The 26,550-nt window shown below is 41.9% G+C and overlaps 1 protein-coding gene across 1 annotated transcript in view; it reads right to left on the reverse strand.

The window, feature by feature from the left end:
- The window catches only part of TRAPPC9 (trafficking protein particle complex 9), a 586,383-nt gene that overhangs the window by 371,503 nt on the left and 188,330 nt on the right, over positions 1-26,550 (reverse strand). The window contains exon 15 of the mRNA XM_021706983.1: positions 23,468-23,631. Coding sequence (XP_021562658.1) covers positions 23,468-23,631 — 164 coding nt within the window. The remainder of the gene's footprint in view (positions 1-23,467; positions 23,632-26,550) is intronic.

Here is a 26,550-nt window from a genome sequence, read left to right on the forward strand (position 1 = left end):
TACTGGGAAGGCTGAGGCGGAAGGATCGCCGGAGCCCAGCAGGTCGAGGCTGTGGTGGCCAGGAGCGTGCCACTGCACTTCAGTCTGGGCGACGGAGAGAGACTCCTACTCAAAAAAAAAAAAAAAATTAGCCAGGCGCAGTGGCGCATGCCTGCAGTTCCGGCTACTTGGAAGGCTGAGGTGGAAGGATTACCGAAGCCCAGTGGGTCAATGCTGAAGTGACCATGAGTATGCCACAGCACTCCAGTCTGGGCAACAGAGTGAGACACCAACTCAAAAAAAATAAAGAAATAAACATCTGCCAGTCTCATCTGGCCTGTGTCAGGTATTATGAATTTGGCTATCCCATATGACAGGGTAAGAATCCTTCTTCCCCAAGAGAGGGAATAGGAGGCCACTAACACAGGGTCCTCTTTTCACCAAGCAGGCTCTGCTGTGTCTCAGCTGTGGCTGGAAGAGCCCAGCTTCTAGGCTTTGCTAATATTCCTCCTCCTACCATCCCTGCAGTTTCAGAGGCAGAAGTGACTTGCTGTTCTTCCTGCCATCTCCTTTCTGTGAACCAGTTCTCTGTTCTGGATTTCCTCTGTCTGAAGAAGGACACAGAGGCTTAGAGAGACTAAGTAACTTGTCCATAGTCACAAACTAGGGAAAAATTCTAGAATTCTAAGCTGGGCACCACAGTTCATGCTTGTAACCCCAGTATTTTGGGAGGCCAAGTTAGGAAGATTGCTTGAGGCCAGGAGTTCAGGACCAGCCTGGCAACATAGCAAAACCCCATCTCTATTAAAAAAAATTTATTTTAATTAGCCCGGCATGGTCACATGCACCTGTAATACCAGTTACTCAGTAGGTTGAAGCAGGAGTATCACTTGAGTGAACTATATATGACCGTGCCACTGCACTCCAACCTGGGCAACAGAGTGAGACCCTGTCTCTAAAAAAAAGAAGAAAAGACCTAGAATTCTAGACCCAAATGATTCCAGTGTCATTACGTTCACTTTCTATATGAAGATACTTCATGGAAAAGTCAAAATACAAAGTCCTGGTCTTAAGATCCAGAAATCAACCCCACAGGAATTCAGTGGAAGATGTATAGTTTGATCAAGATCCATATGAAAGAGTGGTTTGCTAACTGCAAGAACACGAGGCCACACTGCAAAATAAGTTGACATCTTCCTGGCCAGAGGTATGCTCAATCACAACACAGTCCTTCAGGACTGGCCAAGCTCTGGCTAGGGTACATCTGACAGCGTTTATTTCCTCATGTTTCCTTAAAGAAGGATGCTAACAAATAGGGACAGATTCAGGGGACAGCACACCTGAAAGCTGTTTAAAAACCATGTCACATACATTTACTCACTTAGTCATTCATAGAACACCTCAAATATGCCAGACAGTCCACTGTGTTACCTCACTTAATCCTCCCAATATTCAGTGAGATCGTTGTTGTCATTATGCCCATTGGAAAGGAAGAAGGTTAGCATATGTATCAGGTCATTCAGCTATAAGCAGAAGGTTTGGCATATAACATGTACTCAGTAAGTATTAGCTGCCCTCCAGCATCATGCACTCCACTACATTGCAAAGGGTTCAGGTGGTTTGTAAACTGATATTGTCACATTATTTCAAAATGAGCTGGAAAAAGATGGACAGTTGGGAAAAGGATGATTGAATGTTAAGAAGGCTGGTAACTGAAAAGACTTCAGTGACAATGTGAGAGATTAACCACCATAAGTTGGGATGGTTTCAAGAAGCTGTGGATGTCAAGAGAGATTCTATAGGAATTTAGAGATAAATGGAAATGGAGAATCAACCAAAACTCTAATAAGGTGGGAGAACAAGCAGGTCAGCAAAAATAACCTGATCTTGTTTCGCATCCAAGATCAGTCACTGTAAAGACAGGATAAAAATCTAAGTCTTTAGGGGGAAAGGGTACAACACACTGATTCCTTTAATATGGACTATGATAAGGGACAACAGAATCATCTGTCCAGAGACCTGCTTTAATGAACAACACTTGGTACTCAGAGGCTCAGAGGGATATGATCTGTCCTCTAGAAGGTATGCCCCTCAGTCACAGAAAGAACAGAGATCTGTCTCCAAAACTGGAAAATAACTTTTGTCATTCCACAGGTAAGAAAACAGAAGGAAAAGGAAAGAGTTTGACCTAAAATCATGCAGCCAGTTGGGTAGTACCTTTCTCCCCGCTCCTACAGAAGGATTCTAAGGACATCTTGGTTCCTGTCTATAGGAGGTAGGTAACTGGCTGCCTTCCTTTTGCACTTCTGAGAAAACAATCCCACCTGTTCCCACAGGCCATGCCAGGTCTCTCCCTATTCAATGTGCCTTCTTCCCAGAACACCCCCAGGGCGAACCCACCTAGCTCCTTCTGGTTACCACCACACATGTTTTCAAAGAATCCAAACATCTATAAAACACTCAAAACTACCTGTCTATCCTCACCAAAATGCCAAAGTCCCTTCTCACTGTGCTCTTCTGTGGACAAAAACCCATCTGTGAGTGGGTGAGAGGGTGTGGTTCAATGCCAATTAAAGCCAAGAGGCCTGTGTCCAAACCCCCCACTCTTCCCCTTCCTGGCCTGCCCTTGGAAGGGAGGGTGTTACTTCATAGGTCTCAGCTTCTCCTTCTTTTACAAGAAAAATGGGGGGGAAATAATAGTGCCTATTTCTAGAGCTGTTGTGAGAGTTAGAGGGTTTAAAACACAGAGTACCTAGGACAGCACACCCTGCCCAAAGTCTTCCGTAAGTTTTTGTTGTTGTTATAATCGTGCAGGTTTGGTAAAAGCACCACCAATGATGGCAGCTCACAGTCTTTCAAGCCTGCTGCTTCCATTATGGGAGAGTTCTAATAAGTTTTCAAGTGTTTGAGCTGCAACTCTGTGCCAAGCACTGTCTTAAGTTCATATTTTAAGGGCAGAGGAGGCGTTTGAATGTCAGCCATACTGCATGGTATTTAACTTACATTATACTTTTAGTTATTCCCCAAATCTCTTTGTATTGACAGTCTCCCCATTATATTAAGCAATGGGATCAAGTACATTTCCTAAGAGTTCAAAGCTAGGATGTCCCAGAGTCAAGAATTGAACTCTGGGCCCCGTACTCATCCACCTTGGCTCCATCCTCTGTGGCCAGTTCAGAACACAGTTGCTGCCTTTTCTCCATGCCTACCCAGGCCTCACACAGCACTGCCCATGCCTACCCGTGCCTCTTCTGCTCTAAGCCAACCTCTCCATCTTCCTTCCACTGTTTCTCCAATGGCCCTTAGCCATCTTGACAACACTACTTTAGACCCACCTTGGTTTGAAAAGAGGTCACTTAAAACATGGAGCCAAGAAGTGGGGAGAAGGGCCCAATATAGCATTAGATGCAGAGTGGAGAGAGGGAGGAAACACAACATCTTTCTTGAAACTGACGTGGTGACACCTCCAGCAGAGTCCCAGTATGTGTATGTAGGGTGGGTGGTGGGGAGAAACCTGAATATGCCAAATGCTTTCTCAGGTCCAAACCTTTGCCCTCCCATGTTTCCACTGCAGAAACATCTTCCCTACCTTCTCTGCCTGGATCTCCTAGAGTCTTTTAATACTGAAGTCCAGGGTATCTACCTCAGATACACGGCCATCCTGCCCTTTGCTCTTGGGTTGGAAGCCCTCTTTGTGCATGCCTCCAGGTCAGACTCTGGCACTCTAATTAACAGTCAATCCTTCATTTGCAGCTCTCACTAGAAGGTGAGCATGAGGAGAAGGATCATTGCACACTGTTCTGGAAAATTAAGTAGTCACTCCTCAGATAAATATTTATTGAGCATCTGCTGTGTGCCAAGCTCTGTACCAGGCACACACACACACACACACATACACATACACACACATCAGTGTGCATATAGGCCAGTGGCCGCTTCCCCAGGGCTAATGGTCTGACAAAGGAGACAGAAACTGGGCAAGAAATCAGAGGCATAGACAGCAGAGTATAAATATCATGATAGGGTAAGTCGGTCTTAGGTACATGACAGCAAACTAAAGACATAAGTGTCTACGTTTGGAGTGCCAGGGGAAACTTCTCAGGGAGACTGTCACTCTGATAAGACTTAAGAGAAAAGGAGAAGTCAGGCAGGTAAAAAAGAGGCAGGAGAAATATATGCAACTGATTCTGGACTCCTGTGAAACTGATTCTGAACTGTTCTGTGTGTTCACATGTTTCCTTATATATGTTATGTATTTAAATGACATTACACTCAAAACTCTTCACACATACACACTGGCCTTGTCATCTTCTTCCTATATACTAATCTACAGAGCATAAAGACTTTGGATGTTTGCTGATCATTATTTTATTCTTTGAGCATGTGGCACTAACCTAATCTGAAAAACACTAATTAAATTTCACAAATTTCCCAGCTCTCTTGTCTGAACTACAGTCCAAAAATTCAAACTACCTGCTGGATAGATTCTCTGAGTATTTTGACAGTACCTAACTCCAAAAATGGAAGTTATTGCCTTCCCACTCAAACCATTTATAATACCAAAATCCTCTTGATGACCCAGGAACTCACTTTCTGGAAATATATGCTAAAATGATTAATAAATTCTACTCCATCTTTATTTTTCAATTCAGCAAATCAATTCAGAACAGAATGGGACAAGAGATGTCAGGCAACATGAAACCAGAACAGAAACCTAATTGGGCCTGCTTGCTTTGGGCCAGGTCCCAAGGCCTCAAGAACACCAGAAGTGCATGCTAACTTCTTTAAACAGCCTATCCATGTGCTATAGTAGCATCAGCCAACCTTCCCAGGAACCACCAAAACAGCTAAGATACTGAGGTTCTACAAAAGCCTCCCTCCCAAATATCCCATCAGGTCATTTCCGAAACACAGGCCTCCAAGAGCCAGCCATTCCTTTGGGTCCTGTCCTGTGACTGCTCACCAGGCCCCATGAAGGAAATAGGCACAGACTCTCAGGCATATCTCCGGCTGTACCAGCATATACACTGCAACATCTTGGGAAGAATACCCAGGTCTCACCTCTGGCCAGCTCCTCTCTCTTCCCAGCCCTTTGCTCTCTGTGCCCTAGATACCCATCCTCACATGCTAACTCTTAGCTGAGAACACCCCACCTGCTATCTCAAATAGTGAAATCCTACCTATCCTTCACAACTCAATTTAGAGACTCCTTTCCCGTGGTGCCTTTTTTATCTCACATGACTCTTTTGGACTCAAACATACACACCTCTGTTAGAACACCCGTCCTTGTACTAAGTGACTTGCTCATCCAGCAAACCATCAACAAATGGAAGGTAGGGACCAGGCCTTGTCTTTGAATCTCACATCTGGAAAGGTAGGGTACTATGCTGGTTACAAACACCAGCTTTAGTACAAAAGGGCCTGGGTTCACATTCTGGCTCTGGCTGGGTATCTTTACTTAAGTAAGTTTCCAAACTTCTGTGTGCGTCAGTTTATTCATCTACAAAATGGATTGCCATGCAGAATCAGTGAGTTCACAGAAGTCAAGTGCTTAGAATCGTACCTGGCTTAGAACAAGCACTCAGTCAATGTTAGTTATTATTTCCATTCCTCAAACCCAACCTCCTTTTCCTAACTGAATAATCATCATATCCCTTCACCAAGGTTGTATGAGGATGAAGTTGTTCTTGCAGAGTATCTAACACTGTGCTTGGCATTCAGTAAGTGCACGTTAGTGTTAGTTGCCATCAGCGTCCCTTCCCATTCAATGACTCACAGAGTCTGGTACTCAGTAGGCACTCAACAGTGCACAGTGCTGAATGTACACATGCATGCCAAGACATCATTCTAGATTTCTAATTAGAACAGAAGGAAAAGGTTATGTGAAAAAGCAGAATACCATATTGAATGCAAATATCATTTTAACTGCATAAAAATATTCACACAGAAAAAAAAGAAAACATAACTATACGCTAATACCAGTTGTCATTGAGTTGTGGGATCATGGATAATTTCAATTGGTTTTGTGTTTTCTGAATTTTCTACAACAAAGAGTATATATTGCTTTTTTTTCTTCTTCTTTTTTTTTTGAGTCAGAGTCTCACTCTGTCACCCAGACTGGAGAGTAGTGGCATGCTCACAGCCACCACAGCCTCGACCTGCTAGGCTCAGGTGATCCTTCCACCTCAGTCTTCCAAGTAGATGGAAGTACAGGCATGCACCATCATGCCTGGCTAATTTTTTTATTTATTGTAGAGGTGAGGTTTTGTCAAGCTGCCCAGGCTGGTCTCAAACTCCTGGACTCAAACAATTCTCTCACCTCCACCTCCCAAAGTGCTAGGATTACAGGCGTGAGCCACAGCGACCAGCTATATATTGCATTTTTATAAACAAATACATACACCCACACAGAGAGAGAGAGAGAGAGAAAGAGAGAGAGAGAGAGAGAGAGAGAGACAGAAAACCATGCTAACATTTCACGCAAGTCTAAGTTCATCACCCCAGTCTAATAGAGATAGAAGCCCTATGAATCTGGCCTACAAATCAGCATGCAAGATTGGCCATGCTGAGGACTGTGGCGCATCAGGTGGGTTCTGAGCCAATGCAGATGCTTTCTATAGTGTACTATATCAGGGCCAGACAATAATGTGAGTTAGTGAGAAGGACAACAATCAACTGGGGCATGTGTGTCACAATTTGAGTTCGTAGACTCATTTCTGCCAGCTGAAGTGATGGATTAACTCTGCAGCAGTCATGCAAATTGGCAGGTGATAAAATGTCTAGAAAGAATTTGACCAGGCTAATGAAAAGCTAGTCCAAACTAACTAGGTAAGCTCTGCCTCTCCTTTCTATTATCTGTGCTAACTTGGCAAAGAAGGGGCCACTCTTGAGGAAGGATAAACGAGCAGGCCCAGGGAACCCAAGACAATAATGGAAACAACCACCTGTTATGTACTATCTTTTAACTCCACATTATAGCTATATTGTTCTCATGTTATAAGAAAGGCAACTAAAACTCAGAGAGTTTAAGCGACTTACCCAAAGCCAAACAGCTAGTAAGTAATAGAACCAAGAGACAGCACCAGGACTAGCAAAGACCACACTGTTTCCATTATACCACCTCTCACCCCGTATCTGAAACCATTAACCCAACCAGCATCACAACCAGAGTACAAAATATTTACAAAGAAAACCTCATTGTAGTTATATGATATAGCACCTTAAAAAGAGGTGGTGGAAAAGAAAATATAATAGCCAAGTCCATAAGCTTTGGGGTCTGTCTGACACACCTGAGTCTGGATCCTAACACTGACTCTTTACTAGGTCTTTGAACAAGTACAGTCACATTTCCTCTGTCATCCTAAAATGCCCCATCCATAGATGAAGACAGTGTTAGAGTTGTTGTGAAGACAGACTGAGACAACATAAATTCTTTTTTTTTTTGAGTTGGAGTCTCACTCTGTCGCCCAGACTGGAGTGCAGTGGCTGCTCCCGGTCACCGCAGCCTCGACCTGCTGGGCTCCGGCGATCCTTCTGCCTCAGCCTTTCAAGTAACTGGAACTACAGGCACGCGCTACCATGTCCGGCTAATTTTTGATTTATTGTAAAGATGAGGTCTCACCAAGTTGCCCAGGCGGGTACTTAGCACTGCCACCTGACACATGGAAAATGCTTAGGTCATATATACAAAAGTTCTCTGTAAACGACACAACACTACAATAAGATTGCTTTTTTACATTCTACTATTGCCTATTTCATTCATTATATGAATATTCACTGCACAGCCTTAAAATATCCTCATGGCAGGTGCTATGCTAGGTTCTGGAGACAAAGAGATAAATAAGGTATGCCCCTTGCCCTCAGGCAAAAGTCTGAGTGAGATTATAGGAAGAAACAGGTATGAGAAGCATAGGTGAAGCCTCCAAAAGTTTAAACAAGATGACAGATGAGGTTCCTCTCAATCTGAAAACTTCTTTAACATGCATACCATTAGACATAGAACAGGTTCAGTAATTATTTTCTGAATTAATTAATTGCTCAAATCTAGGAGGCATATAATTATAATAAGACTTGAACTAAAAAGTAGACATGCTGGGGTCCCAGATCTGTATAAAAGGACTAATTCTTCCAGTTATCAGTCTAGCCTATCAGGAATTTACAACTAAATACAAAAACTATAATTACAGCACTATTCTTGCCTGTTTGAATGACTTTTCTTTCTTTAAAAGTGTTCCATCTGAGAGAGCAACTCTGTTAAAATGAACTCTGAGATGTCCATCAGGCTTCCTCCCCCACGGTCATGGCCACAGGACATACAAGGACACAGAGATCAGAAAGCAGTGATTTGTAAGGATAAGTAAAATTAGAGATATACCATCAAAAGTGACTTCAAATAGTCTTGGGGGGTGGGGGTAACCTGCCAAACACAACCCAAAAGGAAGAGATGAAGGAGAAAACAAACATTTAAAGTGCTAGGTACCGCTACCTATCACCAGACAGCTAACCTCTATAAAGTACTTTCACGAACCAGGCACTATATATATATCTTAGAATAGTACCTGGTGGAAAAGAAATGCATATATATATATATATATATATTCTCATTAAGTCTACATAAGTATTCTCTGAATAGATCCTACTGTTAACCCCTTTTAAGTAAGTTGCTCAGGCCAGACAGAAGTGGGAATAGCCAGGATTCAACACTCTGCTATGCAACCTATTCCTTAATAGATTCACATGTTTAATCCTAAAAACCTGTGAAATAGTACTGCATTTCAATTTTTATTTTATTTTATTTTATTTTTTCAGTTGGAGTCTCACTCTGTTGCCCAGGCTGGAGTGCAGTGGCATGCTCACAGTCACTGCAGCCTCGGCCTGCCGGGCTTAGGTGATCTTTCCGCCTCAGCCTTCCAAGTAGCTGGAACCACGGGCATGCACTACCACACCCAGCTTATTTTTTAATTTATTGTAGAGATGAGGTCTCACTAAGTTGCCCAGACTGGTCTTGAATCCCTGGGCTCAGGCAATCCTCTCACCTTGGCCTCCCAAAGTGCTGGGATTACAGGATGAGCTACCGCGCCTGGCCTGTATTTCAATTTTAAGAAAAGAATCTTTTTCCTCATTTTAATTTTTTTCAGAAGCATGACACACCAAAGACTCCAAACAACTAACTGGGAATTTGATATTCACAGTTCCCAAACAGCAGAGCCAGACATCCAATTTTTTCTGCCCTCCCAGTGTTGTGTATTTATGTCCTATCCATGCTCCCAAGAAGCTGAACATATCAAGACTCGCAGAACTGATTAACAGGCATTTCCACTGGTCTTAAGATCAACTCATTTTGTAAACTTCTCTAGTGTGACCCTAGAAATGTATAAAATGCTGCACTGTACAAGAAAGTCACTGCTACCATGTATACAAAGGGGCATTGAGTCAAATGACTTTCAGTCATTCAAGAATTTGGATGTCTTTCTAGGACGCACACCAGTAAATCCATTTACTGTGGTTAGTCACATGCGGCAGAAATAATACAGGATGTGCAGTCAGAATTCATTTCAATTCAGTGAACATGTCTGACTCCTACACTGAACTGTGAGCTCCTCAGGACAGGGTTCATGTATTATTCATGCACCTGGCAGGGTGACTGGCATGTAAATGCGATGTAAATGTTTGATTGTTGAATAATACAAAGCCAAGTGAGGTAAGTGTTATTGTAACAGAGTATAAGCAAGGCAATGTACGGTAAGAGTGGCATCATTAAATCTACTTGAAGAGCCCGGAAAAGCTTTCAGGAGGTGGCATGTGGACTGAGCTGTGAATGAGAGATAGACTTTGAGATGCACAGAGGACGTCTGGGAGTTAGCCAAGTTCTGAAGACATGAAAGTGTGTTCAGAGATGGCCAGAGTACAAAGACTGGGGAAAAACCTTCTGCACACCCAGGGCAGAGCCCTGGATCTGGTTCACCTGGGTGCTCCAGTGCCCAATACAAGGGCCAACAGGCAGGAAGTGCTCAGTGCCAGCTGGTCGAGGAGTTAAACAAAGGGATGAAGAGAAAAAGGCATAAGGGCACACAGTAAACAAGCAGAGGAATCGATGGCAGCAAAGGAAGGCTGAGAGGCTGATCCCTCCATGGCCTCCGTCTTCCTCCTCTGCTTTCACAGGTCACTGGCCAGCTTCCCCACTACACTCAACCCCACAAGGACAGGAAAAGTTGCAGTCCTGCTCCCCAAAGCACAGTACCTGAAACATAGTAGGTACCAGATAGTATGGGGAGGGAAGGGAAGGGGAAGGGTAGAGATGGAAGGGAAGGAAAGGTGGGCAACAAGTCACATGATGAATTCCTCTGAATGCTGGGCTAAGAAAGTAAGCATAGGAAAGCTATTTTAAAATGCTTTGGGGCAACCCCTGTGGGAGCTTTTCTGTCCTCTCAATATATCCTGCTTTTAAAAAAAAATGCTTTAGAAAGGTGACTAACAAACTGACATTTTTATAAGATAACAATGGTGGCAGCATCAATGACAACTAAAACATCTTGCAGGAAGAGCTGCTATTTACTGAACGTTTAGTAATGCCAGGTACTGTATTAAGTGCTTAACATGTATTTCAGCCACCAGAACAGTTATGGAGAATTATTTCCACTACAAATGGAAGACTGTCACAGAGGCAAGTAACTTGGTCCAAGTCATCCAGCCAGTAAGTAGCAAAACAAGGATTCTAATAGAAGTTGGTCTGATTCTAAGGACCAACCATGTTAACTATGATAAGCAAGTTTACAGTTGAAAATGACTTGACCACAGGGGCTTCCTACTAATCTGCTTCCCCCACTAATCTGATGCCAGCCACTGCAGCCTCCTCTCAGCCTCTATCTCTGTCCATATCCAAACATGCAAGTGGAACTTGGCATGAAAACTGAAGGAAAGATGGAAGAAGCTGAGTCCTTTTTCCCCATTCCCCAAAACACTCAACTTTTTTATAATACCAAGAAGTAGAAAATACTTTTCTCCAAGATTTATTTTTAAAATTTTGCCCTGCACTGCCATCATTTTTTTTAAAGAATTATATAAAAATAGCATAATAAAAGCACCTCAAAAACAGACCTGGCCAAAAAGTTAGAAAACCCAGCAGGGTGGATAGCTTTTATATGGCACTTCAGTCAGCTTATTACTGAACCCCTCAGGTCCCAAGAATTGCACTGGTAACAGGTCTCCATTTGTCAACAGGAGCAAAGGAGCCAATCATCTCCTCACTGTCAGAGTTGCCCATGGCCTCCCAAGGTGCTTCCCGTATGCTCACCTTGCCTGGCTTCCTTGTCTGCTAATGAGCAGGGCTTCTGCTGACACTACTAAGTGGTTTCCAGTTTTGATTGCTACAGTTTTAGTGCAAGTAACCCCTCATTCATCTCAGGAACTGTTAAATTTCACCATTCCAGAAAAAGTCTGAGAACAGGGGAAAGCTAAGATGGTTTCTGAAACATCTTATGAAAAAAGAGAGAGAGAGAGAGATCAAACCAGGAAATTTAGACAAAGGCACTTGTCTTTCTCAAATGGGGCAAGGTATGCTTATTTCGAGTCAACCTTAACAATTCTGATGTTCTGCTTTTCTGGGCCCCAGCAGACCAAGGAAGCAAAACGATCAGTACTGGGATTGCAACTCAGCAGTTACTCCTCACTTACCATGTGCTAGCCACTGTGCTAGGTACTCCAGAGGCGTGGACACTTGCTCTGGAATTACTGCTGAGAGAGGGCTTGGATCCTGGTAAGTATCCTGATGAAAACATGAAGCCTCCGAAAGTCAATTGCTCAAGACTAGTCACAAGCTAATAAGTAACAAAACAGGGGATGGAAGCTGAATCTGTTCGACTCCAAAATCCATGTTCTTGTCATACTAGCCGAAAAGAGGTTGGGCTAAGCAAACTACACCAACAGAAGTAACTAGAAACAGCTACAACCAGGAAACAGGAAGAAAAACTACACATGAACCAACAGAGTGCAACAGGTGGCGTCTGTTATATGCAAACAGAGAACAAGAAAAAAGTCAAAAACTGCCACCCTAATCCATGCCCCAGGTAGTAACTAATATTCAGTCCCACATTGAGAACCCTACTTTGCCAGGCATAAGGTATACTCAAAAAGATATGTAACTGTACTGCTTATTTGTGTATTAAGTTCTGTGGCTTCAGAGTAACACATTCAAATAACACACAAATCCACTCACAAGGGAACAGCTTATTCCCCTCTGATGCCAAATAACCAAGGTATTTATAGCTCAGAAATAACACAAAGGAAATTCACAGTGCAAAGAAGACTTTTCTGTAGCTACAGCATTATGGAAAACTGAAAAGCTTAGTCATCAGATTTAATACCAGCTTTGTGCCTTTCTGTTTCTATTTCTTCCCTTCATTACTGTAGCACAGAATGGAATATGGAGAGGGGCTTTGTAGAATCCTATACAGTAATATGCTACAGGAATAACAAGAGAAACAAAAATCAATAGTGTAGCGTTATATCACCAACTTTTCCCCTATGAAATTTAGTTTCAGAAATAATAGTTATTATCTTAATCCTAGCATTTAGTTCAAGGCTATCAAGTGAAACTGGTTGCTTTATATTGATAGTAACACAGAGGTTGCTGCTGCTGTAAGCCTTCGACTTGTGAGAAGTCACTGATATATGCTTCTAATTGCAGGGACGCTGTGATACAACATGCATGAGAAAAGTAAGCAATAATCCCTCCTGAAAATAGCATGAATTTTTAATTATACCACCATGGAGTTATCATTTTTTGTTAAAATCTTAAACCAGAAGAATGAAGACATTAGGAGTATGTATGGCCAATTTATTTATACATATATGTGTATGTGTGTATTTGTATACATAAATACACATACATATTTGTATACACACATAAACATACCCTAGAACATGTGAAAAAGATAATACAGTAATTTTTTTTTAATTTGAGCTACATTACAAGGAAATCTATGATTATTTAAGCAAAGGCAAGAGTGTATGACTTAAAAAATCTACAAATAAAGACTTGCTTACAAATGAATTATAATTAGAATGGTTGCATGGCATCACCAGATAGTCCTTGTCTGGAAATAGAGTGGGTTATAAACATTAATCTATGTGCCAAGAACTTGTGAACACAGGTACTTGCTCTCCCATAAAAACTCTAATAACAGTCCAGGCTCCTGCGAGGCCCACAAAGGTCAATCTCACCCTTAATATCGCTGATCTTTACCCTATACTTAAAATGCAAGAGGATTTTAAGCCTGATCAACATAGTGAGACCCCATCTCTACAAAAATTGTTTTAAAAATTTGCTAGGACTGGTGGCACAAGCCTGTAGTCCCAGTTACTTGGGAAGCTGAGGTGGGATGACTTAAGCCAGGAGTTTGAGGTTGCAATTAGCCAGGATTGTGCCACTACACTCCAGCCTGGGTGACAGAGAGAGACCCTGTCTTTAAAAATAAATAGGAAGGGTTTGGTGGTTCGGCCTATAATCCCAGCACTTTGGGAGGCTGAGGCGAGAGGATTGCCTGAGCTCGTGGGTTCGAGACCAGCCCGGGCAACTTGGAGAGACCTCATCTATACAATAAATCAAAAATTAGCTGGGCATGGTAGTGTGCACCTGTTGCTCTGGTTATTTGAATGGCTGAGGCGGAAGGATCACTGGAGCCCAGCAGGTTGACGCTGGAATGGCCACAAGTGTGCCACTGCCCTCCAGCCTGGGCGATGAAGTGAGACTCCAACTCAAAATAAATAAATACATACATACATAAAATAGAAACTCAGAATAAGACAAGGCTGACCACTCTCACCCCTCTTGTTCAACATAGTGTCAGAAGCCCTAGATAGAACAATCAGACAAAAGAAGGAAATCAGGAGCATCCAAATAGGAAAAGAGGAAGCTAAGTTATCCCTCTTCACAGACAATATAGACCTCAAAAACCCAAGAGAATCTGTCAAAAACCTCCTAGCACTGATAAAGGACTTTGGCAAAGTCTCAGGGTACAAAATAAATGTTCAAAAGACAGTCATATTCTTATATACCAACAACAAACAGGCAGAGAACCAAATAAAAAACATAACCCCATTCATAACAGCCATGCACAAAAAAATGAAATACCTCAGCATTTTCCTATCCAGAGAGGTGTAGGACCTTTACAACGAAAACTACAAAACACTGCTCAAAGAAATCAAAGAAGATACAAACAAATGGAAAAATATTCCATGTTCATGGAATGGAAGAATCAACATTGTTAAGATGTCCATCCTACCAAAGGCAATCTACAGGCTCAACACAATACCATTAAATTACCAACAGCATTCTTCTCAGACCTGGAAATGACAATACAGAAATTCATACGGAAATATAAATGACCACGAATAGCCAAAACAGTCCTCAGCAAAGGAAACAAAGCAGGAGGTATCACACTTCCAGACTTCAAACTTTATCATAAGACTACAATAATCAAAACAGCCTGGTATAGGTACAAGAACAGGGATACAGACCAATAGCATAGAGATTCCAGAAGCAAAACCTCAATTTCACAACCTCAATTTCTCATCTTCAGCAAAGCCTCCACCAACAATCACTGGGGAGAGAAGAATCTATTCAGTAAATGGTGCTGGGAAAACTGGCTGACCACATGCAAAAGACTGAAACAGGTCCCCTACCTATCACCATACATAAAAATCAACTCTAAATGGGTCAAAGACCTAAATGTAAAACCTCAAACTATAAGAATCTTAGAAAATGCAGGAAACATCCTTACAGAAACTGGAATAGGCAACCAATTCCTGATCAAAACCCCAAAAGCCCATGCCATAAGAGATAAGATAGACAAATGGGACCTCATCAAATGGAAAAGCTTCTGCAAAGCAAAAGAAACCATCAGGAGAGTGGAGAGACAGCCCACAGAATGGGAAAAAAATATTTGCCAACTGTATATCTGGCAAAGGCCTAACATCCAGGATCTACAAGGAATTCAAATGTGCTGAAAGGAAAAAAACAAGCAGCCCCATTAAAAAAGTAGATAAAAGATATGAATAGGCATTTCTCAAAAGAAGACATACAAGCAGCCAACAGATACATGAAAAAAAAAAAAACGTTCAGCCTTTCTAATCATCAAAGAAATGCAAATCAAAACCACACTGAGATACCACCACCTAACTTCAGTCAGGATGGCCATCATCAATAAATCAAAAACAACAAATGCTGGCAAGAATATGAAGAAAAGAGAATGCTTCTATACTATTGGTGGAAGTTCAAACTAGTACAACCTCTGTTGAAAACAGTGTGGCGATTCCTTAAAAATCTACCTTCCACACAACCCAGCAATCCCTCTTCTGAGAATATACCCAGAGGAACTCAAATCATTCTGCGAAAAAGATACTTGTACACACATGTTTATCACAGCGTTTTTCACAACTGTGTGGAACCAACTGTGCTGCCCATCAAAAGTAGATGGCTAAAAAAAAGTGGTACATATACACAATGGAGTATTACGCAGCCATAAAGAAGGACAAAATTATGGACTTCACAGCAACTTGGATGCATTTATAGTCTATAATACTCAGTGATCTATCACAGAAACAAAAAAACAAGTATCACATGTTCTCACTCATAAGTAGACTCTGAACATTAATCATAATACTATAAGAAAGGAATTGGCAGTAGCAGGACACCACCAGGGTTGGGGAAAACACATCATCATTAGGCGTACCTCATCTCAAAACAGGAAAACTGGGAACCAAAGGGGGCCCACACTTTACCTGTACGATGACCACTTATCTTCCTAATCCTGAATTGTATACCTCATCTTTAAAATAAAATAAAATTTTAAAATAAAATAAATAAATTCAAGAGGATCTTAAAAGGAGTCTGCAATACTAAGGACTAAAATAAGTCAGTAAAGCAAGTAAAATAAAAGGAAAAAACAACAACAAAAACCCTTTTATTTATCTGAAGGTTGATACCTGAAGAAAAGGGGGGTTATTCTGAGGAAAGTGAGAATTAAATCCCTGACAGGACTTTCCGTGCCTTCCAGGTGTCAGGAACAGAAGGAAAAGACATAGTGTCCACAGGCAGGCTACTGCAGGCACCAGGCACCAAGCACACAGACATGGTCTGCAGAAACGATGGATGCACCAAGAACAATCGTTATTCTTAAAGTAAACATACTTACTTTATTGTATTATACCAAGAGCTTTCCATCTCCCGCATCAACATTTCGCCCTCATGATAACCTGATGCAGCTGGTGATATTGTTAATACTAATTGGTCACCATTTTATGTGACAAAAACTGCTCTTACTTAGTTCTTAGGCACTAGATGTAGCAGTGAAATAATGAGACCACTGTCACCACCTGCCCAAAAAGATCTCTTAGAGTTGTTGTGATTATTTCAAGAGAAAAAAATTACATTAAGTGCCTCTTACTTGGTACATAGAGAGAACTAAAAGTAAAAGCTATTATCACTATTGAGACATAAAATAACTCTAATAACAGTACAAAGAGAATAACGTAGGAACCCAGACAAGGGAGCATTTAATCCCATGGCGCAAAGTTTTTAGAGAAGACATTTAAGAGAGAGTTAAAGAAGCTAAACTTCGACAGGCTTAAAATAAAGGTAATGCTAAAATGGAAATAGACGTTACTTAATATTCACAACTGAATCTTATATTGTCTCCGTTTCCTGTCCCCACCAACAACTCCTGTGTTCCTGGCTAAAGACATTTTCCCATCTTCTCACATAGAGCAGGTCATCTATTAATACTGACAGCTTTTCAGTGCTGTAGAACAAAGTGACAGGAATTATTCCCTTTGTATATTTTGGAAACAAATGGGTTTTTTCATTAATTTGATTCCATATGTAAACAGACTGCAGCTTGGGACAAGAATAAAAAAAGAATGAAAGCTTTAATTTTTCACTTGTAACCATGTTGTCTTGAAAATGGCTATACCATACAGCATATGTTTGTCACGATTATGGTGAAAACATCAGAGCTGAGAATCTGGAGACTAAAATTCTCACCCTGGGGAACCATAAAGTGAGGATAGTAATATGTGACCTATGCATCCTTGGACAAACTAGGGGGCACTGAATAGAGATAGCACAGAAAAGTAACACAGTAACAAAAACAGACTGGGCAGGGGCAAGACAGAATGGGAAACTAAATTAGAGGCTGAGGGGAGAGGGTGACCACTTGACAATGTTAGTATGGACCACTACCAAAAGTGTTTCACTTGGAATTCTGTCCAGTTGCCTTAAGTGTTCCCAACTTTCCACATCATTACTATTAAATACTTACTGGAGTCAACCAAGTAAATGGAAAAGAGTGGCCACCTCTGGGACTGGGGCAGCAATTGGCTGGGAAAGAACAAAAGGTAATTTTCTCAGATGGTGGAAATGTTCTATACTATACCTTGATAAAAGTTTGGGTTAAGCTGGGCTCGGTGGCTCAGCCTGTAATCCTGCGCTTTGGGAGGCTGAGGTGAGTGGATTGCCTGAGCCCGCGGGTTCGAGACCCGCCTGGGCAGGCGAGACCTCATCCCTACATAATCAAAAAATCAGCCGGGTATGGTAGCGCATGCCTGTAATTCCGGCTACTTGGAAAGCTGAGGCGAAAGGATCGCCAGAGCCCAGCAGGTCGAGGCTGCGGTGGCCGGGAGTGGCCACTGCACTCCAGTCTGGGCGACAGAGTGAGACTCCAACTCAAAAAAAAGTTTGGGTTAAATAGGTATATTTATGTATAGGTATATGTAAAATTCACCAAATGGTTCACCTTTGTACATTTCACTGCACATAAATGTTACCCCCAAAAATGTTAAACCCTAATTAGTGATATGCATGCTGAAGTATTTAAGGGTGAAATGTACTGAAATCTGCAACTAACTTTAAACTCCATAAAAATGAGATGGATTAATGAATGGATAGGAGATTGGATATGTGATGAAGTAAACATAACAAAATATCAATTTCAGAACCTAGATGGTAGGTATATAAGTGTTTACTATAAAAATCTTTCATCTCTTCTTTATGGTAGCATATTTTCATAGTAAGATGTTGGAAGGGAAAGGATAGGTGATACAAAGAATACATTCCAGAAGAATTCAGAGGCACAAGAATTCAGAGCGGAAGGACAGACGCTGGGCCTTGAGACAGGTAGCCCTTAGATGACCACTTCTCCAGGAAGATTGGAGTATCTGAGCAGAAGCAGAAGAGTGACTTGCATAGAGTGGGTGTGGAGGGTGGGTACGTAAAGGGAAGCCATGCAGCTTACTAGAAATCTCAAAGTAGTCTCACACATTTGTCTGTTTCATCTACTCAGTCAACAAGTAAGATAGGCATACTCTTATCAGTCCCACTGCAGAAATGTGAAAATGTCTTTTCATTACCCATCTCTCAGAACTGAGCACCTACTATGTGTCGGGTCCTGGAAATAAAAGAGAAAACCTAATCACTGCCTTTAAGAGACAACACTTGGAGAGCAAGATCAATAAACAAAATCAATAAACAATGTACAGTGATAAGGGCTGCTATAATGTAAGTTAGAGCACTCTGAGACAACCAAGAAGTGGGGAGACCCAGTAACCCAGTCGAAGGAAGGCTTTCCATAACAGTGGCAACTAAGCATAAACCCACAGGATAAATTACTTGAAGTTGAGGAGGCAGAAGGGGCAAGAGCAGATATGAGCAAGGTGAGACCTGGGAATAGAAAATGGTGTAGCCTTCAGTTTAGAACATATAGCATAAAGGCCTAGGAAGCTGAAGTTAGTTCCTAATGGCCAAGGTGGATAGAGTTTAAGAGGAGAGTGGCCAAAGATGAAGCCAAAGCACTGGACAAAGGATTGGTCACACAGGGCCTTAAGTGCCAGGGACAGTAGGAGTCATTCATGATTTCCAAAGGAGAGAAACAGGTGAGGATCTCTTTCAGCAAGAACAAGCAGTTTTGTAATGAATAAGGGGCACATGATTACCGCTTGGGTTTGAGAGAAGAAAAAGATATTTTCCAGTTGCTAAGCTGTGAAGGCAAAGTAAATTAGAGATATGAAAAAAGTCTGCCACATAGACTGCAATTTTCTGTCACTCAATATTAGCTTGCTTGTTCAAACATCAACCAAACCCTATAACCAATTAATTAAATTCATCATACCAGATGAAGGTTTTTATGCCAGACAGGCATTTTTCTACCTAATCCAATTGTAGTCCCAAAAATGGCAGGGGGGGCGGGGCGAGGATGAAAGCATGAAATTAAGGTAGTATTGTTAAATTTCTCAAAATCTAAGAGTACACAAAGTCTTTAAAATAAGATTTAAAAAAACAACATTTTTGAAACAAAAAATGATTAAGTGAATCACATTCAAGTTAAGAACTTCTGCTTATCCAAAGCCACCATTAAGAGAAAGAAGGCAACAAACCAGAGTATGGAAGAAGACAGTCCAGTCACACATTCCCAACAAAGAACTTACATCCAGAATATATTATAAAGAAGTCGAGAGAAATGGGAAGGGAAAGACAGAGACAGAAAGAGTGAAGACACCAGTGGGGAGATAGAGGGCTTGCATGAAAGATGATATCCACAAGGCTAAAAACATGAAAGGTAAGCAACTTTGTTGCTCATCAGGAAGATGCCAATTTAAACTCTAACATTATGCATTTATATCCAAGTTGCATCACCAGGATGGGTGACATGACTGCAAATTCCAAGTAAAAACAGGTGAAATTAGTCTATGCCATTAGAAGCCATATGGTGGCAGTCTTAGACAAAGAGTTGGGTAGACCGTCAATGCGTACAATTTCAATCCTCATGACAACTCTGCAAAATGGTGGTATCTGTGGCAATAGCAATAACAGTGGTGGTGGTGGTGGTGGTGGTGGTGGTGGCGGCGGCAGTATTGTGGGGGTGAGACAAGTGGTAGCGGTGACGGTGGTGGTGGCAATAGTAGCAGTAATAGCAGCTAACAAATCTGAATGCTTATAATATACCAAGCCCTGTTCCAAGCACTTTGCATACATTATCTCATTTAATTCTCAGAATAATCCTATGATATAGCACTATTGTTAGTGCTATTTTACAGAAGAGGATAATGGCACAAGCGGTTAAATTACTTGCCTAAGGTAATTAATTACACAGCTAGTAAGCGACCAGCCAGGATTGAAAACCAAGCATCATTTCCAATAAGGAAAATGAAACACTATAAATAAGTTCACCGCAAGGTAGATTAGCAGCACCACCAGACACCTCAGTGGTCACATCCTCTGCGTTCAAAGACTCCAGTATCTGGAAGGCCAGAGCCTCTCCTCTGAGGTCTGAGTCTCTGCTCCTGGGTACTCTCTCTCAACTTCCAGGGTTTGCTCACTCCAGCCTCTTCCCACATTCTCCTAGCCCTAGCAGTGGCTGCCTCCTCTCCCTGCTACCCACATGTTACCCTAAAGTTAACTTTTTACCTTTCAATTCATCTGACCACTTTATACCTAGTTGAGTATTGTTCATTATCAATTTTCTGTTCCATCAACTGATGTGGCTTGTCTCCTGTCTGGACCTGGACTGACATGAGGAGGGACCTGGCACCTAACAGCTGTGATCTGGCTAATTCCCTTAACCCAAAGTAGACCTCCCTTGGATTTTATTGTTGGGAAAGTAGATGAGGCTTGCAGTAAAGACTTTCACATGTGGGTTCTTTGAAATGTGAGCTCTGTCAATCCCCCTTCTCCATCCCTGGCCTCATCCCTCTTGGGCCGAAGGCCTGGCACAGGAAAGGGAGCTCCACAGCATCCCTTTTGCTCTGGGGCTTGCCCAAGTCCCTTCATCTTGCTTCCATCATTTGGATACCTTTGGGTCCTGGTTTACCCACTCTTGGGAAAACTTTTTCTGTCAAAGTTCTACAAAAGTCCACCTTCTTCTCTTCTCCACCCTTACTCAGACCCAGCTTCCCCAACATTTGCAGCCAATGCTTCATTGTTTGGGGTTGAAATAATTTCCTTGTTTTACAGAGACTGGTTTTATTTTCACTATTTCTTCATACATCATTATTGGAAGGAGATTTCAAGAAAAAGAATAGAATAAAAATGCTACTTTTCTGCCATCTTTGAAGAGAAGCCATTGCCATGTTAACAACTGCCAGCGGGGATCCTACACCAAATCCTGACTCCCTAGAGGACATGACCACCTCCTTGAGGCTAAAGTGAAGACTTAGATGAGTGCAAGAACCATTTCTGAGGGGCAGGGTAGAGAGAGAAACTCATCTGACTTTTTTTCTCAGAGTCATGGTCTCAATTTGTTGCCCAGGATAAAGTGCAGTGGCACAATCACAGCTCACCGCAGCCTCCCACTCCTGGGTTGAGGCAATCCTTCTGCCTCAGCCTCCCAAGTAGCAGGGACGACAGGCATGTGCCACCATGCCTGACTAATGTTTTCATTTATTGTAGAGATGGGGTCTCACTATGTTACCTAGGCTGGTCTCGAACTCCTGGGCTCAAGTGATCCTCCTGCCTCAGCCTCCCAAAGTGCTGGGATTATAGGTGTGAGCCACCACACATAGCCTGACCTTTTTTTTTTTTAATAACTATTAAGCGTATAACAATTTGCCACTTATGGCATCACTCAATAAGAAATATATTTTTTTAATTCCATATTGTGTGATTAGCACTGAAAGGAAAAAGGAAGAAAACAGCACAAAGAAGGAAAGGATTCAAGACCAGAAAAAATAAAAAATAATGTGCACTGATAACCTACAGTTAACTTCCGATTCTGTCCCCACTACCTACTCTGGGCACACTTAGCCCTCTTGAACAAGAACAAGAGAAGAGAATATATTCTGTGCAGTAGGCTGCTCAGTGGTTCCAGTCCCATAACAACTTCTAGTTACACAAGTCACTAGAAGAATAAGCCTTGAACATCTCCCAGGGAGACACAGACAGGGAGAAGCTAGATAATGCTGATATGCAGATTCATGTTTTGCTTCCTTATACATAGACTTACATCAAAATCAGTATGAGAAATACAGGAATACAAGATCCCCTGAAAATCTCCAGAGTAGGATAAGCCCATTTGAACCTTTTCTTACATACTCCAAACTCATCTTCTCATGACATAATTCTTTACATGCAAATTCTCCCAAACGTATCCCTGCACCTTCCTTCAAGTTGGAACTAGCCAGAGGGTCTGTGGCTCCACCTCCAGCACACTTGCTTTTGAGGAGGAAGCCCTCTGCCAGGGAGCAGCATATGATTAGTACATCCCATACTAGAAACATAACCAAAACTGGCCAAACTACCACTGTATGCCTGCTTCACCCCACTCCTACAGCAAAAGCATGTAAAATATCCCAAAGTTCTGCTAGCTTGTTCTCCCTCTTTTCATTCTCTGTCTGGTCTCATTGGCCTGTACAATTTCTCTAACTTAATTAAATTACTTGGCTTTATTTCTACGTATTACTCTTGATAACTCGCCCTCCTCCTCTACAGTACATTTCCCCTATGGTCAATACCTTCACTAGCCTCTAACACACTGGGTATTCTACCATACACTACCTCATTTCATTCCTGACAACTGTCTGTAGTAAATACTATCTTCTTATTTACCCATGAGGAAATTGAGGCATGTAACAACAGTTGTTCAAGGACAAATAGCTAGTAAATGGTGAAGTCAACACAGGCCTTATGGTCCCAAGCTATGTGTGCCTTAGGACCAGGAAACATGCTGCCTGCCATAGAGAGGAAGCACGTGGGCTGTTAAGCGCTGAGCCTACAGAGAACACTGGCCTGGAAGCATCAAACGAAAGGCTTCTAAGTCTGCTAATGTCATTCTCTCATTCATTCATTCCAGAAAAAATGTTGCTGGTGATCTGATCAATGTTCAGACCCAGGAAAGAGGATCAGGGATACAAAGGTTGTACATTGTCCCATTATTTTTGCTGTAAAATCTTTGTGCATAATTGAATAACCACTATCAGGATATCATCAAATTAACAGTGGAAGAAACTTTTACACTTTCTGAACATTGGATGTTTAAAGTATCTCTTCAGTAACCAAACAATAAAACATTCCCAGGGTCAATCAGCTTAAAATACCAACCTTTGATCACTGTAGGACACTTAGGTAGATTTATAAAGTAGTCCTTCAAAGACCCAAACATTTCTAAAATCCAAATGGGCAGCAAAGAGAGAAGTTGTGTATTATAATGTTAAAGATTTTGTTGTTGTTGAGTCAAAATGTTTACTTTTGAAATTGTACAGTTTAGTTACTCTATACTCAGAAATATTTATTATATTTGGACAATGCCAACTTTCATTTAGATTTGTAAACTATTGCAACTTACTTAGATGCAATTAGTAATTATATGTGCCCCACACCAAGTATGATTTTACTCCATATTTTCCTAATTTAATAAGCAATTTATTTTTATACTTTACCAATGTGTGTTTTTGTTCTATTATGGCAAAACAAATGAATTCAACGTGAAAAACAAATACCCACCTTTGGTGGTGAGAACTTTTGAGGTGACTTCCAGATTCTCCAATGGTTCTATTCCAATATTTTCCAACTTAATGATAAGTTGCTGAGTTTCTCCATTGTAAAGCTGGACAGATACATTAGTAGATATTTCATCACCAGAAGAAGGTTGCAAGGAATGTGCAGATCTAAAATAACAGCAAAAATAATAATAAATTTAAAGAGGAAAGAGAGAAGAAACCAACGGCATTTTAGAACTATTCACATCAGATAAAAGAATCGCCACACTTAAGTATTTCAGAAGCAGAGGCTAGGAAACTTTGGCCTTAAACATGGAATTCAGTACCCAGCTATCCTCAACAGAAAGTAAACTGCCACAGGCCAAACATTTTCCACAAACAGACACATCTGGATCTTTGCGTATTATAAAAGTGATCATCCTCACTCAGCCTTAGTTTCTCACATGTATGTGAAGCATAAAAATACTTAATTACTAAATTATGGAGGGTAAAAAGTAAACAATGAATTAATTCAAATGAACCACAAGGGTGGTGCTCTCCAAAAATATAAAAAATATTATGTTCAGAATTGCCATAGGAAAATCCATAGATTTCAGAGGAAAATGTATATGAACCATTCTGACTGATGAAAACTGAGATCAAAAAGAAGTGAATAGTACATTCAACAGACTCCATCCTGCAGGTGAAATCTATGAGCAATGCCTGGTAACACAGAATGTGACACAAGAGCAGCTCAGCTATGCCCTCGGGCCACACAGTATCTGTGGAGCTCTGCCAGGACAGGTCCAGGCAGCCAGCCTCATGCAGAAGTACAGCCCAGCCTCCAGGGCCTCCCCCAAGGTTCCTGCACTGAAGCTCTCAATCTATGAGTTCTCGCCTGAGTTCAACTGACTTTAACTGAATCCATCAAGTTCACTGTCCTGATTGTATTCTTCCCAACCCATGGGCAGCAGAATTCTGAGCGTGAAGGTCACTGGTGACCACAAAAAGGCTTTTGGTAGCCCAGCTAGGACAAAAGCCAGCAGAGAGATCTTCTGGCTTCTCAAAATCTCTGGAGAAGTTTGGTCACAAAAGAAAGAGGAAGCTAGGAAACATTGTCAGAGAGGAGAGGTTGACATGTTTTCCTGGGGCCTCAGGATTTACTAAGTACCCCACTATCTTCTTCCTGTACCTGAAAGATTTTCACAGTTTCATGTATATAAGCTGACACGTGCTTAATTCAACCAAAAATGGGTTATAAAATCATCTAAGTAGACTCTGGGTCACTCCACTCCATCAAATCTCCAGTAGACTTTCCAATGACCAACTTCTTCTAGCCCTGCTCCTGGTCACAGTACACAGAGCCAGAGTCAGACCCAAGTTCCATTTCTCATGCCACAGGTGAGCTAGCTGCCCCCATGCTATTTGATCCAAGGACAGAAAAGAATGTTCCAGACAGTGATGATCTCATTCTTCTGCTGTTCAAGAAAAGAGATGGTGCTTACAACAAGTCAGGTTTACGGAGCTGGTCATGCCCTTCCTGGGAGCTTCTGGCTCCAGACTCTGATAGAGGAGCTTTTATGTCCAAACAAATTTTTATAAAATAATAGCATAACAAATCCAGGTGGATTCCTTTGCACTTAAATATCTTTAATGTTGTTCATAAGTCAAGAAATAAACTTCCTCTGTCAAGGAAGAAAAACTGACTCATGTCCTCACCATAAATGACTTCTTCCCATCTTTTTAACATGCAGTCCTTCTCAAGCAAAAGCTGTTTGTAGTCAAAGTGGGTTTGCAGAGAAGACATTAGCAAAAAAAAAAAAAATACAAGCACAACCAAGACTAATTACTTTGTTGTCTCAGACAGGATGCCAAGGCACATGGTACTACGGGGAAAGAAGGAAGAAGAAAGTAACCAGAGTACCAACGATGCAGCCACAGGGTCTGGCCTAACACAGGCCCTGTCTGTCCCAAAATGTAGCATCCTGGGCGTCATGAGCAGTGAAACCTGGGTGAAAACTGGCGGTGAAAAGGGCTGTGCACTAAAGAGATGAAAATTGGGGTCCCCACTCAGACCAAGAACAGGTTCCTGGGGTGGAGCTACAGAGACTGGACAAGCATCAGGTCCGCGCTCTTAGGAGGAGATGAGGACAGAGCTTCTTTGCAGAAAGAAACTCCAATATGGGCATATGGGTTTCCCTGGGAAAATCTTGGGAGGTAGGTGTGAAGTCTATGCCAACAAGACCTTCTTTTTTAAGGATATAGTCCCTAATATGTAGCCTCAGGTCTGAGCAGCACTGGAGCTGCAAGTGGGGACCGCAGGTGCCTGAAGTGAGGCATGGCCAAGGAGAGCTGAGGCTCTAAATCTCACTGGAGCCCTCCACCAAAACCCCTCTGACACCTCCAAGAGGTTCTAGCCTTTCACACTTCCCCTCTAAAAATGATACTCCTTCTGCCTTACGTCCTTCCTGGCCTTCCTCATCTCCTATCTACACTTCAGAAAGCAGCTCTGCTGCTAACAAGCCTAAGAAGTTGCATCTACTTGTGGGCTCCCCATGTGTCCCCTGAGCATTCTGCCCTTCTGTGGAGCTCTACCCTTCCCATCACTACACTGGACCAAAAACTTTTTCAAGATACAGACAACACTTTTATTTCTGTACTACCAGCTCCTACCTAGCCAGATCTGTAGCACACAATAGTTACTCACTACATATGTATTAAACAAAGCATCTCAAATTTGAACCACCTATGCTACAGAAGAAAGCACCTGACAGTAACTGACACAGGCCAAGGACAGTACTACCCATTGCCTCCTAGGAGTCTTGCCCTGGGCAGCATGCCTCTGCATGGACTGCCTAGACATGGAGAGGGCAGGACTAAGCATCTCCACAGGTAATCAGACCATCTTCCCCTGACCTTGGCCCTCGCTGCCACCAGTGCTCAATGTACCCCGCACACAGGCTCCATCTCGGTGCCTGGGACTCCCTGCCTGGAAGAATCTCTGCCACATCGTACCTGCTATCTGCACATCTCTGCCAAAGAGACCTTTCTAGAGAAACTTCCTGCAAAGTAGAACATGCCATCTTAGTCTGCTTTGTAAGGTAGTGG

Source organism: Carlito syrichta, unplaced genomic scaffold (assembly GCF_000164805.1).
Source record: "Carlito syrichta isolate Samal-C Ts95f unplaced genomic scaffold, Tarsius_syrichta-2.0.1 Scaffold316275, whole genome shotgun sequence".
Classification (NCBI taxonomy): Eukaryota; Metazoa; Chordata; class Mammalia; order Primates; family Tarsiidae; genus Carlito; species Carlito syrichta.